This window comes from Artemia sp. Qi Xiang Cuo, chromosome 10, assembly GCF_049724085.1.
Source record: "Artemia sp. Qi Xiang Cuo chromosome 10, ASM4972408v1, whole genome shotgun sequence".
In the NCBI taxonomy this organism is placed as follows: Eukaryota; Metazoa; Arthropoda; class Branchiopoda; order Anostraca; family Artemiidae; genus Artemia; species Artemia sp. Qi Xiang Cuo.
Window position 1 is genome coordinate 71230508 of NC_142803.1, and position 17595 is coordinate 71248102.

General features: G+C 34.3%; 1 protein-coding gene across 1 annotated transcript in view; it reads right to left on the reverse strand.

Moving 5' to 3' along the window:
* LOC148948124 (uncharacterized) overlaps positions 1-17595 on the reverse strand; it is a 108411-nt gene that overhangs the window by 20548 nt on the left and 70268 nt on the right. The window contains exons 7-8 of the mRNA XM_089096103.1: positions 8466-8656; positions 1718-1843 (exon numbers count right to left, since the gene is read on the reverse strand). Of these exons, the coding sequence (XP_088952229.1) occupies positions 1718-1843; positions 8466-8656 (317 nt within the window). The remainder of the gene's footprint in view (positions 1-1717; positions 1844-8465; positions 8657-17595) is intronic.

A 17595-nucleotide genomic window follows, 5' to 3' on the forward strand; every position in this document is an offset into this window, starting at 1 on the left:
AACCCTAACTATATCTATTGGTAACAGATATTGTAAAACGATCAAGCAAGCCCATCCCTTTGTTATTGTCAGCTTTGTTATGAATATTGTTGTCCTTGAAGTTTTAATCGTCTTCTGTATCTTATAATAACCTTGTTAATAATTTTCAAGAATAAACTCTTTACAAGTAATAATTTATATGCATAATTATGTGAGAAGGGGAGGGGGTAAGAATGTACCTAGAAATATTGGGGAGTGTGGTTCAATATTGTCGGTCGCAAAGATATTGAGTTCACAATTTTAAAGCATGCTACCCAACCAAAGATTATTTTTTAACTAATAATTTTTTTCAAAAATGATATAATTTTTTCTGCAGTTTTAAATTTTTTTTTCTTCAGCCTGTATCTCCAGAAATATTTGTTTATTGATGAGGATTACCATAGTTATTGACTGCTATTAATGCAAATCTGTAAATATTTGAGTCTCTTATTCGACCCCCCTCCCTCTTCCTCAGTAGTTCAATACGCATGATGTATTTTTGTGCAAAGTTCGTGTAATCGAAAATGCATTGTGTTGCAAGGCTTAGATTTACCGACAAACTCCTCGATCTATCAAACATTTTTCGACCTCGATCAAGTGTTCGATCTCGATCTCGAGAAGTGTTCGATCTCCTCAAACACTTCTATCAACTGATTAGTCCTTTTTCGTTTATGATTTCGTTTCCTAAGGTATTTAGAAGTTTCTGTTTTCCCCTAAATACCCTTATACATAGGCATGAACGAAACGCATGAACGAAACATGGTATTTTTTAGGCAAACAAACAAACAAAAAACAATAGTAATTAGAATATAGTCAACTACAACAAAAATTTGTTGACTACAAAAGTTATCACAGCACATAAACTACAAATTGTTAAAAGCAAGAACAAGACTCGACACAAAGCATCGAAAACAACGCTATGACCTGGAGTAAATCGTTGTCGGTTTTGGAACTTTCTCAGCCGTTTCTCTGGGGGGTCGGGATCAACGAGGGACAAAAGGAGGCAGGAAGAAGTTTTTGTAGATGGGATGGGGGAGGCCAAATTTCAGGGTTGAGCCAAATTTCAGGCACAGTGTCACGACGGACAAAAAGGGGGTCAAATTCAAATGCTTTTAGATAAAAAGAGTAAGGCAATGGGAAACTTCCATAGATGATTTGTAGTCAACTCTTCTGAAGCAGCCCTAACTGGTCCAGTGCTTGCAATATCCACAATTTTTTTGGATTATTCCCAAAAGAAAATTATGTTCTCGAAAATATCTACGAATACACAGGTTCGTGAATACATGAATTTTAACGTTAAATACAAACGATTAATCTTTATTAACGTTTTTATAACTATTTGTGGTAGATTTTTTAAAATACTACTTTCTTTCGGAAAAGCTAAAAGAAAACCCAAAATACTTGGTCTTTATGGATTTTCGGGGATTTTGGGGATTTTCGAAAGACCAAAAATTGGTCTTTCAGATAAAAACAAAAAAAAGCCATAAATCATGGTAAAGCTTTCCTGATTTATCAATACTGGGACCGATTCAACAGCTGGAGCCCCGCAGTTTTGCAGTTTCTAATTAAATTTGCGCTACATAACGCCTTTTAGGTTGCTGCAGATGATTGCACAGTGATCAAAGATAAATTAAAATATGATGTAATCGATCTAAATAGCAATTATTTGTACTGAGCATTTGAAAATGATTTGTCTCACCCGTATTTCTTCATTACTTAGATCCTTTAGGTCCACTGCCGTATAAAAATCATGATTCTTTGAACACTCGACACAAACATGGTCGGTAGCTACGGTAGCTTGATCCAACTGAAAGCCGTAACATATCTAAAGAATAGAAGAACCTAATTAAAAAACAAAGAAAACCAGTCGCTGGGACACAATCATAGCTTCAAAATTGCCCACAAACATGATTGCAAAATAATTTCAGCGAAAAAAGAACATTTGAAAAAAAAAATAAAACATGTGAAAGATTGCGAAAAAAAGGGCACATATATATCTTGGTTAGCTATAATTAAATCTTTTTAACTCTTGCTGTTTTATAATAAAAACAGGAAAAAGAAGAATTTCAACTAAGAACCCCTAGACCCAACAACATCAAACTTATTGACTAAATAAAAACGATTGTGATACTGAAACCTTTTAAAATTCGGTTGTTCTAAAGCACAACGAGAACAAAGCTATTTTTATCTTCACTGGACCTGTCTAACAACAGATTTGGTCCGGAAATAACTTTAAGCCCTTTTGACTAAAGTATTGACGAAAAGTTTGTTTAATGCTATATATTAATTAAATGAAATTAGTACTTAATTAACTAAATGAAATTAGCACTTAAGCCCTCGCTTGACTTGAGATCTCTTTATTTTCCCTCTTGTGCTTCTTTCAATTTTTTGAGGTTATATGGCCAGCTTCCTGCTGCCCTATGTAGTGATGCATCTTTTATTTCTGAGCAATCGACTTATTGTTTCTGCGCTTCCAATAATTTACAGATACCTTATACTCCGTCAATAGGGTCCGACTTTAACCCTCTGATAGCTTTTAACGTAATTTGGAACACTCTCCCGGAGTCTACACGGGGTTGCCACTCGTTTGGTATCTTCAAATAGTGCATTAGAGATTTTCTTGCTAATAATTAGTTTTTTCCCCGGTTCTCCAAGGAGTTGACGTCTCCGGATTTTTTTTTTGGGGGGGGGGGAGGGAGGGGGTATTGTTTTGGTTGGTGATGCGAGTTTACTATTTAAAAAATATTTGATGGATGTAATTGTTTATTTTTTCGTTTTGTTTCTCCCCTGTTTTTTCCTGGCCATAGAGCCTTACGGGGGAGACAAGTTGAAACATTTGTTATTTTTGTGTGTAAACTACCGTGGATCTCGCTATTCACTGATGTATTTCTTGTTTTTTTTTGTCTCTATAAATTTAATTCAATTCAAATAAAACAGTTAGTTCAATTCAATAAAAACGTATTACTTGCACGAACTAGACGAATTCCTTCAACTAAACAATATTTGCGGGATTGTTTACAATGTTGCCCCAGATTTCTCTAGAGGTGTATTTTTAATGATAGTGATAGGACAGGAGTTTAAAAGGCCTTGTACCGTGCATGCAAACATTTTTTCTTTCGCGTCAGCCCCAGCACTCCTTTCACCTACCAGCAGTGTGGAAGGAAGGAACATTCTCAAGTCCATGATCAAAACGGTAATTGGCATTTCGTGGGTTATACCCGAGTTTTGAATTGTGTGGACTTTCATTAGTTTGATTTTCTCCTTTTGTATATCTCATTCCAGAGTAAAAAATTCTTTTTTTTATTCTGTAATTAACCAGCATCGTGTTGCTTGTTCTATGGAGTTGCTGTAAATGTCCGTAAAACATGGCTTCCAGTTTACCTGTTTAGTATTTATTTTTGAATATGCATTCTCAACGATAAACAAGACAGAACGAACAGACCTTGTGCTATGAATACAATTTCTTTTTTTTTGAATATCGTCACTTCATACAAGTTACTATTATCTCCAGTTCGCGATCGAGATGATAAGTTGGCCTTTCGCGGGGTACTCCGAGAACGATGTTTCGAGTTTTATGAGCTTTAATTGGTTTTATTTTACCCTTTTAGATATCTCTTTTTCCTTTTCACGTTTTATTTTTTAGGAGAGGGCGGAGTTCGTTTGCTTTAGGTTTAGGTTTTGGATTATTTTCCGAAATTTTTGATTTGATGCCTATTGTATTGTAATGGAGTAACACTATGAAAAGTAGGCAAGATGACCGAACTTTCTTAAATATGAAATTGCTAATTTTGATTTCGAAACACAGAAGTTCCGATTTTTCATAACATTATTTTAGGCGTTTAATGCCATGAATAGTAAGCCCGAGGACATAGACTCTTCTATAATCAAAAATGAACCGTAGACAAAGAAATAAAAGTTTGCGCAATAAACCGTTACGGGTGTTCATTAAACAGAATAAATACTACACAACTTTAATTCAGGCAAAAACATTGCACATACAGAGTTTGACGGTTGCTTCTTACATTTATATCACAGATTTATATCACAAGTTCCCTAATTACTTGTTACCATACAAATATTAACTTACAATGATACATTGTATCATTTGTAGCATTGTATCATTGTATCATACAATAATACAATTATGAATACATTGTATCATTGTTGTACATTGTACATTGTATCATTGAAACAGTTCTGTAGGAGAATTCAGGTATTTCTTCCCAAAATCGTTGAAATGAAAATAAAAAAAAACAGAGTTTGACGATTGCTTCTTACATTTATATCACAGAATTTATATCACAAGTTCCCTAATTACTTGTTACCATACAAATACTAACTTACAATGATACATTGTATCATTGTATCATACAATGATACAATTATGAATACATTGTATCATTGTATCATTTAGGTTACCATATTAATTACTTTTTAATAAATACTATTTTTTAATAGTATTTAGCTAATTACTTGTTACCATACAAATATTAACTTACAATAATAAAACGCATCTGCAGATGTGATATGGAAACATAAACATTTATTACTCATGGATATAGCCGTATGGATTGCTCCAAGACCGTAATCCATGGGTTACAATTGCTACGAAACTCCATGGGGCCTTGGCAATGGAGGTTTAGTTCCAATTATTTTTACATTCTGATTTATGATGTTTCGTCACTATATGGTTGATACCATTAATTTCGTAACAATTTTTCAAGGCTAGTAGACTGTCCACCAGACAGCTATCCAAGAGGAGGTAGCCCGATGTATCCTAGAGGAGGTAGCTCGATGTATCCTTAATATCTTGAAAATGTGAATAATTTGAATAGAAGTAATTGTCAAGTATTTGTCTTTAGGTCTCTATTTAGGTCAGTCAGCGCGAGAGTTCGAACGATTAAGAGTGCCTTGGAGGGGGGTGGGTGGTGATTTTATACCTAAAACCTTCACAAGAATTTACCCAACAATTTCTTAAAGTTTCTTGAAGATGGGATAAACAGTGTAGTAATGCATACAGGACACTCAGACATACATTTAATTTTGTATATATATTATCCTTATAAACTGGCAATAATTATATATGAAGCACAGGTCATTGCTAATTTGTCTGCAGTAATCAAAATCCAAAAATTTTTCAAAAATGAAAATGAAGAGCAAAGACACGGGCGGTTAGAAGATGTACGAAAACGACAATTAGAGCGTGTCAAAAATGAAAATGAAGAGCAGACACACACAGTTAGAAGACATGCAACCCATAGCATTTGAGCGTGTCGAAAATAAAAATGAAGAGGAAAGACAAACGCGGTTAGAAGAAAAGCAGCGGCGTGTCAAAAATGAAAGTGAAGAGCAGAGACACACGCAGTTAGAAGACATGCGAAACCGATCATGTGAGCGAGTGAAAAATGAAAATGAAGAACAAATCCACACGCGGTTAGAAGAACAGCGGCGGCGTGTAAAAAATTAAGATGAAGAGCAATACACACGAGGTTAGAAGAATAGCGGCGGCGTGTAAAAAATGAAAATGAAGAGCAAAGACACACGCGGTTAGAAGACATGCGACACCGAGCATGTGAGCGAGTCAATGAAAATCAAACTGGGCAGCGAGAATCAAAACGTGTCAAAATTGAAAATGATGAGGATTGGGTTTGGGATTTAAACATTTATATGATCATCAATGCCTAGCATACGTTTGTTAAAAAAACAGATTCTGCGATATGTATTTCAAAATGACGTAAGACATGTCGAGATGAAACGAACCAAACAAATTGAAAATGATAGCGATGATGATTGGGTTTTGGATTTTGAAATGGATAAGGTCATCAACGCCCACCATATCTTTGAAAATGTTCGGCAACGTGTCTTTCATAATGACAAAAGACAAGCCAAGGCAAAAGAAGAAGTTTTTGTCCCACCACTGGAACAATTAAAAGAAACAAAGGTGGTCATCAATGCCTACCATACCTTTAAAAATCAAAAACCTGGACTTGATAAATCGTTGAAAAAAAGAAGTGTCTGTCCCACCTCCTGAACAATTAAAAGAAAAACAGATTCGGCGACATATCTTTCATAATGACAAAAGACAAGCTGAGGCAAAAGTTAAATGTCCAATAAAACAAAAATATGTAATTTTACAAAGGCACTACTTCTAATTTAAGGCGCATTTGGACATCATGACACCAAGAAAAGGCTCAAATTGTCTGCGTTTAGAAGACAAGCGACAATGAGAATCCAAATATAGAAGCCCGCAGCGTGCATGGGCCCGGCACTATATATATATATATATATATATATATATATATATATATATATATATATATATATATATATATATATATATATATATATATATATATATATATATATATATATATATATATATATATATATATATTTCAGTTACCTTTCTAAGTTTTTTGCTTTCAACTTACCCCCCCCCCCTCCAAAAAAGTCCTCCATACATGCAAGTACCGGACTGTCTGAAGCAAGGTATAATTAACTGATTGGTAAAGATTCCCATTTTCTCCTGGTTCTTAGTCTAAATCTATCCCAATTAAAAACCAATTGTAGCAATAATTCTATGCTACCGACAAAGCAATGAAAATTGAAACACATGGATTTAGAAGAGTTATATTAGCCATCATTAAGAAACCAAAGGCTAGAGTTCGTTTTTTTACTAGATTACAACTGACGCTGCAACCTGGGCCGTCATATATGGAGGGGATGGGAGAGGCTCCCCCCCCCCAAGGGTTTTAGGCACTCAGTAAAAGAAGAGTGCGCCACGATTTTTCGAATCTGCCAAAATTGTTTGTTCGGTTAAATAAAGACCACGAAAATACTGACACGTCATCTACAGAAATCTCGAACTTGGTCGGCAAACGCAGCAGTTTTACCAACTCCCACCATGATTTTGCAGATGGTGCCACAATTTCCCATTTATTTAAATAAAGAGCATGGAAATAATGACAGGACATTTACCGAAATCTGAATCTTGGTCGGCAAACGCAGCAGTTTTAGCGACTCTTGCAGTGATTATATCGTATTCAAAACAGATATTATGATAATTATTGATCAAAAGGTCGGTAAAAACGACCAGCCAGTCGGTAAAATTCCTCTGTCCCCCCTAAGGCATTTTGGTCAGTAACGACCCTGGCTGCAACCATGATTTAACAAATCATGGTGGAAACAATTAGCCAAGCGATTCGAATTTTTCTACCAAGATTTTAGAATTTTTTAGTCCAATATATTTATTTATTCTCTAATTAAGTCACATGGCATTGTTTTGTGTAGCTTGTTGTCTAGCGTCAATGTTTGACGCACCCAAAATGCTAAAATGCTAAAAAAGCCATGATGGTTGCATTTTTGATGCACCCCAAAATACTAAAAAGGCCATGATAGGCGCTATTTTGATGCACCCCAAAATGCTAAAAAAACACGATGGGTGCTATTTTGATGCACCCCAAAATGCAAAAAAACCACGATGGGTGCTATTTTGATGCACCCCAAAATTCTAAAAAAGCCATAATGCACGAATAATGTAAAAAAAATAATGCACAAAACCATGGGCAATGTGCAATGCCACATTCAGGGGAGAAATTAGGGGGATCTGAGCTCCCCCACCAAAATGTTTGTCCGAATGGTAAAAATGTAATATAGATTCATAAAAACATATTTTTGATGCGTCTAAAAATCTTAGATAAGGCCCTTGCAATGCATCAGAAAACAAAATAATAAAAACTTACCAAGCGCTCACGGGACCAAAACTCCTGGATTTTTACATTTCATCCTTTATTTACAATGTTTTTCACTTAACTTCTTTATTTTTTTTACTTTACCTCTCTCTCCAGAAGTTCCTGTATACGAACATGTCTTGCACTTTCAGAAGGAAGGAATAACTAACTGGTTTAACAAGGTTCATCATTTTCACCTGTTTTTTTTTAGTTTAAATTTAAAACCAAAATAAAACCAATCTTTTTGTAGCATGACTTCTTAAAGGCAAAATTAAAATGAGAGAAAAAAGATGAATAATAAAATAAAAATTGCTTTAAAGATTCAAAGTATTATTAATTTTAGCCTTTTTTGGTCAGCCCCTGAGCACCCTCAGTAATTGCCTAATCTATTTATTCTTCAGTTTACCCTCTGTAATATTAGTGCATCTGACGTTGCAACCATAATCACTTTATAGTGAGATAAATAGTCTAGCATTGAAAATTTTATATAAAAAAATAAAATAAAAAAGTACTAAAAGTTAAAAAAAAGTACTGAAAATATTAAAAATTTTCCTACCAACTCCAATACATTTAGTCTCCTATAAAGTCATGCAACCTTGCTATTTGTAGCTTGTTGCCTGCATTCGTACATTTTTAACATCCAAAACTCAACGAAAAACATGATGTGTAGATGTGAACATCGGGCAATGCATCAAAAACAAAATAATAAGGACTTACCGGGTGCTGTTGTGTCTCGCAAAATCTGCAGTAAAGAAGCATTTCAGGAACAAACTTGGATTCACATATACACTTGATGATATTTGTATCATCATCAATAAGATATTGTGTCAGAGATGGATTCAAAGGACAAGTAGAAATAATATCCTTTTGGACATCTGTTTCAGGTTCAGCGAAAGGACCTTTTGTCACTTGAAATAAAGCTGAAGTTCATATTAAAAAACAAAAAAATATAACATCATACAGCAGCATTGTCATATGCTATTTTTAATTTATAATAGACTAACGATAATATTTCTCAACTGATAACAACTACCATAATAAAATGTTTTAGAATTATTGGAAACAAAAAACAAATTAGGACAAAGCACTAATTATAGAAAAAAAAAACGTGTGTACTATCTATCTAATTTCTACCATAGACATTAAAGAAACTGTTTCAAAATTCAAATGTAAAACTAGGGTTAAAATTGGAGGGGGGAGGATGGTAGAAAATAGGGGGGGGCGTGTGACCCTCTACGGCAGAACTTCAAGAAGAGGTAAGACATTTTATAGTAGTAGGAAACAGGGGAGCTCAAGGGTTCCTAAATAGCTGCGAGACAACACTGTCTTTCCATCATAAACACAAACAACAAGTAGAACAATAGGGTTTTTTTTTCATAAGACAGCTGAACTTTAACCTTAAAGAGTATTTCGACCCTATATCCAAGGGCCGTCCTGACAAAAAAACCCAATGAATATATGTAAGAAATTTACATTAAAATAAGGTCATTAAAACTAAATATTTGAGTTTTTAAAACATTTTTAGCATACTCACTTCAGCACCGTTCAAGCAGGAATGAGAGACACAGTGTGGTGAAACGAGGCAATTGATTCAAGTGAAATGAAAACAGCAGAAATGATCGTCATCGCTGCTGACGACGGTCGGTGTAAATGTGGTCAAAATGCTCAGATTTTTGCATCTGTTTTCATTTTCTAATAGATGGACTTATCAAAATATGAATATTTATTTGTTTGTCAAAGAAAGGCAATATTGTCTTGGAAAAAAAAAAACCTAGTTTAAGGAATTATGTCAAAAATACGTAGTATATATGTTGAAATGTGACCAATCAAGTATATAACAATAAATTCAAAAACATTCCTTTTGCAATTAGAAGAAGAGGAAGAAGATTTTGTCATCTTCATTATACATTCAACTTACATTTAGTTAATAATAAAGAAGAAATTTACAACACAAGATTTTGGATGAACCCAGGTCCTGAACTCTCTAAGACAAATCTAGTGAATGAACCGTGTTAGGTTTAGTTTTGATACTTAGTATTTTTGCTGATGACGATCGTTGTATATGTAGTCGAAAGACCCAGACTTCTGTATCTGTTTTTACTGTTTAATAAATATACTTATCCACATTCGAACGTTTATTTGTTCGTTTAAGGGATATTATATATACATTTTAGGAGCCTTGTTATCTAGTCACATTGAGATTATTTTTTAAATGACATCAGATCCCTAAGGCTTAGGGGATCACGCATTTCAGATTTTTAAGCGGAACTGACTTAGATGTCAACACTCCCTGTTATTCTAAAGCTATTATCACTATGGGGTGGGGGTCTTAGACACCTTACAAGTCCTTACTCAGGATCATGTCTCAATCCCCCTTTCACGACATATAATAGATATAAGCCAATCAAAGCTTGCAATAAGAAAGAAAATTTACAAAATTCCAAGAAAAAATTCAAAATAAAACAAATTCACAATAATGAAAAGTAAAAAAATACTAATCCTAATCAGAATTACATAAAATTTAAAAACAGTGATTCGAGAACAATATTTGAAAGCAAACCTGACAATGACACTACCAATGACACTAAAAATAAAATTTGATTCTTTAAATTGGTTAAGTGGAAAACTACACAATCATGTACTTCTTAAAAAATTTGGAAAACCGAAAAATTCAATTTTTATTGCAAAAGACTTTGGACGTATGCAGCTTTAACACTTAGCGGGTGCCACGTTTGAAAATAAAGAACGTGTACAAAAACTCAGCAGAACCTGAGGAAAAACAATATATATTTATATATAAAAATATATATAAATATATATATAAAAATATATATAAATATATATATTTTGCTCAGGCAGAACCTGAGCAAAAAAAACAATATATCATCATAGAGCTCTAGAAAATGTAACTTCCCTTATTTATGTAGCAAATGACAACACTGTCATTAATTGGCAGTAATATGGGTAAAAAACAAAGAAAAAAAATGATTGAATGATTAAAATTATGTAAGGAATATAACCCTATCATCTTGTTTCCAAATCGAATAGGAAATGTATATGTAGCTAAAAATCTAAGCCATGCTTTGATAAGTTTATTATTAAAATTGTTCAAGATTAAACACTTAAAATTACTACTTAATTGAAAAACATATAGGAACTTGCTCTAGAATGGCCATTTAGTCTATTCTATTTTGTTATATCTTTGCCTTTATTAGACTACTGACATATCAACATAATTGTTTTCTTCTTAGTCGAAAAACATCAGGTATAAATGTATGACCACGTCAGGTCATAGGAATAGTAGAATAGTAGAAGTAGTAGTAGAATATTTTTATTTATAACACATACATAAATAAATGTCACAGAACAGCGCACATGCCTGGTGGCATACTTTAGCGCTGAAAATATTGCCAACGAAAATACACAGCCATATTCTAACTAAATTTTACAACAACGAAAAAGAAAACCCTAATGAACAAAATGCTTAGCATGTTATAAGATATTTCTTCACCAGTCTTAGAAAATGTCGCTTGTTGCTGCATTCTCGAACTGATGCAGGAATTGAGTTCCAGATTTTTGGCCCAGCGTGACGGATGCTGAATCCCGCTCTCGATGTCGAGCGGATTTTGCACGAAAAGTTTGAACGATGCGTAGTAGGATAATTATGAAATTGAGAATTAGTTGGAAAAATGCCGGAGAAATTTATAGGTAAATTACTATTTTTATAATCGTGACAAAAACTAGAGATAGAAATTAAATGAATTTGGTCCAAAGAAAAATTCCTGAAGTCCCATATAGTTGTCTAACTCAAGTTCTACAATCAACATTGAAAAGAATCCTCATTGCTTTATTGTGACGTATTTGGAGAGATTTGAATATAGACGAAAAGGTAGAAGCCCAAACCAAAATGCAACAGAGAAAATATGGGTGGACGAAAGAATAATAAATAGATTTTAGAATAGCTTTAGGAAATAAATGACGAAGATGAGTTAGCAAGCCAATATTTCGGGAAGTCTTTAACGATAGTGTTTTTACATGTTTATGAAACGACAAATTTCCCTCTAAAATAATCCCAAGATATTTAAACAAATCCATCTGTTTTATTGCAAGGCCATTAAAGAAAAAAAAGAAGGAATCTGACGTTGCATATCCAGTTCGTAAAAATAACATATATAAGCATTTATTTTGTTAAGAGCCAGAAAACTCCTTAAATACCAATCAGCTACAGCTAGTAATGTACTTTTGAGGTTCTGGAAAAGAACTGATAGGTCCCAGTGAGAAGCAAAAATTACATCATCATCAGCAAACATTATAATTTTACAAAGAGGCAAAACTTCAGGCAAATGATTTATAAAAAGAATAAATAGAATAGGCCCAAGAACAGAGCCCTGAGGCACTCCGTAATTAATTGGAAAAGTTTTGGAACGGAGATCACGAGATTTATCAACACAATTTAGTCGTCTCCCAGAAAGGTAAGATGCAAAAAATTTAACAGCTTGTTCTGAAAACCCATAAGACTTGAGTTTAAAAAGAAGCAACGAATGATTTACGGTGTCAAACGCCTTGGTGACTTCAAGAAAAACCGCCAACGCGTGTTGACCATCATCTAGTGAATCATTAATATTTAGCAAAAGCTCATGAATTGCCAGTTCAGTCGACTTTCCTTTTATAAAACCATAATGAGACGTGTGTAAAATCTTACTATCAAATAAATCTTTTTGTAATCGACTATTTGCAAGTTTTTCCAAAATTTTGCTGAAAATCGAAAGTAGAGAAATGCCTCTATAATCTGAAGGGTCAGTTGAACTCCCAGCTTTACGTAATACTATAACAATTGCTTTTTTTAAAAGCTCAGGAAAAATCCCATGCATAAAAGATAAATTAAAGATATGTGCTAACAAAGGTGAAATGCTCGACGCTATTTGCTTTATGGTTTGAGCCGAAAATCCAAATTCGTCCTTAGAAAAACTCCGTTTAAGCTTCAGAATAACTTTTTCTATCTCATGAGGCTTAATCCCAGAAAAAGAAAACGAATTTTCTGCATATTGCTCATTAACTGGAACAGAAGGGGAATTCAGTTGCATATTCATAGTCGATGCAAGTCTAGAACCAATATTACTGAAATAATCTCCAAAAGCATTTAAAATTTCATTGGGCTCTGTAACATTTTCTCCATTTAAAACAAGGCAATTAACACTAGTACTTTTACGACTGTGAGGACGTATCTTTTCATTTATCAATTGCCATGTTTTTCTGATATCCGATTTATCCTCCAAAAATTTCTCTTTATAATATTTTCTCTTCTCATGTCTGATAAGTGAATTTGGCTTATTCCTATAAGCTCTGAATTCTTCAAATGACTCAGGTGTCTGTGTAATTTTAAATAATTATTAAATTTTCTATTTTTATATTTTAACGATGTCAAAATACCTTCAGTAATCCATGGGTCAAATTTATGCGCAAACTTTCCATGCGAAGCTCGTGTTGAAGAAGCCCGATCCCGCAATTGCATCATTTTATCAATAAAATCTGAAAACGCAGCATTTACGTCATCTGAGCCATAAACCATAAATCATGGTCACCAATTAACTGACGTAAAACTTTACAATCAATCCATGTATATCGCTTTTTTGAATTATCCATTGTTGAATCTCGATGTTGTTTATTACTATTATTCAAATTTAAAAGAACAATCACCGGAAAATAATCCGACATATCAGACAAAATTACTGACGATTTTTCAGCATCCAATAAAACAGGAGAGAAAAATATATTATCTATTAATGTAGCTGTGTTAGCTGTATATCATCTCAGCAGAGAAACACTTGGAAGAAAATTAGAACACAACATCATACTTAAAAACTCCTTATTATTTTCAACATCAAGATTCAAAAGATCAAAGTTAAAATCACCCGAAATAATAACCGGTTTTTTCAACACTTCCAGATTTTTCGACAGCAGTTAAAAAACTTCAAAAAATCTTTTTGGGTTACCCGACGGAGAACGATAAACAGGCCTAAAAATAAAAGGATTACAGCCCAAAAGTACAACTTCAACAAAAATAGTCTCACATAACCCTTCATCAAATACAGACAAATCACTGAGAATGCTAAAAGACCAGTCGTCACGAATATACAGCATCTGACCTCCTCTCACATTCTGACACCTTGTACGCGAAATACACTTCATCCCGGGCAGATCTAACATTGTAAGGGGTGTATTAGCAGACAAAAAAGTTTTGCAAACTCCAACAATGTCTATAGGACTAGATGCAAGCAAGAGCTTCAGTTCATTGAATGCACTTTCTAACCCCTGGGCATTTACATGTAACGATTGGATCGGAAAATCACAATTTTTTGTTTTATCCGATAGAAAGTCGCCTGAAGAATAATCACATTCAGGTAGATTATTTACATAAGGCATATCTTTATCACTTCCGGTAGCTGAATTTAGAATAACATCTAATTTCAACCGAGAATCAAGAAAACACTGAAAACCATCCATAAACCCAAAAAAAAGAAAAGAAAAATTCACCGCTTCTTAATTTAGACGACAGGTTCATATGACACATTGCGAATCTGAACTACGTCGGAAATCGTTTTACACGGAATGATTTGCGAACCGCACTTGACATAAACCACACCTCGTAAAGTCCATACATTTTTCAATTCAAACTTATTGCACGCAAGCTTGTAGATTTCTTGCCTTTCCCTGGTTAGAGCCTCATTTACATAGATTCGGGAACCTTTCAATTTCTTGCGATTGCACAGGATCTCAACTGCAGATGCCTCAGTAAAAAATGTAAGTTCAATCGGAGTTTTTATTTCTGAGGGACCTCCCAAACGCCTTGCACCCTTGACAACGGATTTATCAAGATTGAGTCGCATTTCACTGTTAAGACGAGTCAATACTTTCTCACCAAGGTGAGGCAAATCACGCGCGGGAGAGTCTATCCCAGATACAATGACCTTAATCAGAAGAGAAGACTGGTTTATATCATCCAGCTTAGTTTCAAGCTTTTGGAGCTTTGCGCAATTTTGAACAATTCTTGCCCGCAAATCGCCAAGTGAATTCTCAATCAGTTCAAATTTACTCTTGAATTACAGATCAATCGCCTCATAGACAGCTTGCGTAACAGTATCAAGAAAATCTGACTTAATCTGTGTCACCGAAGAGCTCCCTAATCTCCTGCACTGGTCTTCCACTCTCCTACGAATTTCATCCTGTATGCCGTCACGAAGGTTTACAATTTCTGACTCCATCAAGTTAACCGACTCAGATAAATCCCCGGCTAAACCTTCCGAGTCCTCCGTACACAGCCTTATTGCTTGCTGAACATTTTTTCAGCCATCTCTCAGTACTTCTTCATATTTCTCCACGTAGGCCCATATATTCTCTGACGCTGCTTAATTTTGTCAGTTCCGTAACAGCAAACTTCATAATTACTTCCATCATCTTTGACAGGTATCACCTGCGTAATTTTGCAAGGCCACATCTTGTAATATTTAAATTCAGCAAACGCCCGGTTTCCCACTTGCATAGCTTCGTCAAATGAAAAAATGAAAAAAGCAAAATCTCTCTCTCAATACGTCCGCACACCCTGTGTGTATGAATGTCTAGCAGCGACTGATGACAGTGGGCGGGATCGAAAAAAGGTAGAGCTGAAAAAAACCAATGGAAAATTTACCAGGCATCCAAGTTAAAATATCCAAAAAGGTACAATACAACTCTCTTGTGTTAACTAGTCAATGACTGAATGAAGACTTGACTTCATATTATGACAATTCTTACTTCATATTATGCAAAATAATCCTAGTTAACATATTTTTTAGGGAGAGCACCTTTATCCTCACTGTTGTACAATATCCTTACTGTTTGCTGTTGTACAATTTTTTTTTACAAAAATGTGAAAAGTAAAGAAATTTGACTGCTTTATCTGTTTTCAAATATTTTATATATATCAAAGTTAAACACCATCACTGCCATCTACTAAAAAGATACACATAGGCTAATATTCATAAATTTAGATTAGGTTAGGTTAGCTATATGCCTCTTGGGATTTTGTTTTATAAACAGTTTTCAAAACTTGGAGAATAGTGAGGATAAAGGTGCTCCCCCTGGAAAATATGTTAACTACGATAACTTTGCATATTATGAAGTAAGAATTGTTTTCTTAACGTGTCTCCTTATGACCTGGCGTGGTCATAAATTTATACCAAATATCAGTTTTCTTCGTTGGTTTTGACAAATTCCGACTAGTCTATAGTTTTTCAATTACATACGTTAATAGTATCCCAGTGATTGTTGAAATACTTGACTATATGATAAATTGGGAGGTACAATTGTTCAATTCAGCTTTTTGAGTTTCTGCTTGATTCTTTTCATGATTCAGTGTCGCAACAAGGAAAAACTTTATGTCATGAAAAACATCTTACTAGCTGTATAGCACTGTATATTGTAGCGTCTTCTTTTTCCAAATATGATACACATTTATACCACGCGTACTTGCTCTGAGAAAATACGTCACAACCTTAGTTCAGTTGCTATTTGTGAATTCAAGAGTCGTGAATTCAAGACACCAAAAAACAGGTTTTTCTATAAGCATACTGTGATGTGTACACCAGAATCTCACATGCGCAAAGGCGGAGTATGAATCTTTTGTGATTTTAAATGTGTTTCACTTTTTTTTACGGAAAGTATAGCCTTTTTCGATACTATATATTCTCTCTACTGTGCTATATAGTAGCTTATAAACTACGGCGCCGCGCCGGCGGATCGACCGAACACCGCCGACAAGAGGCCCAGTCCAACGCCGCCGGCACGCCGCAGGCGCGCCCCCGCCGGCAAAGGCGGCGGCGTTCGGTCGACTTTTAATTAATTTTGTGGCAATTTTCTATTGCGTCAACCGCAAAGTTGGAGCTTTTCCTTGTCATGTGGTTTAGTATTTCGACTTTCATGATTAGAAATCAAGCAGGGCTTGCACATTCCCCGAAAATCTATGCGTCACCCCGAAAAAAAATTTGGTTTGCCGAATCCCCGAATCTCACGCAATCACGGTGTTACTCCTAACGATTTATCACCAGTGACTTTCCCTGCTAAAAATTACTTTGCATACCATATTTCTTCAATAATCTCTTGTTCCTTAACGTTTGTCTCTTGTTCTTTTGCATAAAAACCAGACAAATGCAATATGCAATTGCATTGCAAATATTGCAATATACACAGTTCTTCATATGTTGACAAAAAAGTATCGTCTTTATGAAATGAGTTTAAATCATTTCGAATCCATTTTTTTTTTCGACATAACACATTCAAATCCTATTGCCTATAGGATACGTCGTATATATGGGGAAATGAGACCAACCCAGTAAATATCGATAAACTCAACATTTGGTTTGCAATTAGAAGACACGGAAGGCTTTACCACTTTCATTGGAAATTTGTTTTACATTTGAGCAAGTTTAAAGAAGAAAATTTACATCAAGAACTTTGAATGAACTTTGTCAATGAACTCTCTCTGAAAATAATCCAGTTATTTAACGCAACATTCACTACAGTTTGATTTTGAAATTGATAGCAGAATTTTTTTTTCTTTTGCTGTTTTTAGATAATATTTTCTTAATGTTTAATACTCAATTGTTGAACGCCTGATAAGATTAAAGAAAATACAATCTTCTGTCTGAAAATATTTTAGCCCCCCCCCAAAAAAAAACTTTTGAGACAAAATTTAGATATAGACTAAGCTATGTACAAGGTTGGGGAATTAAAGATTGAAACGAACGTTACCCCAAAAATATGATTCATAAAAAAATTGTAAATTATTGCCTATAGGGGGTTGAGGGTAGGG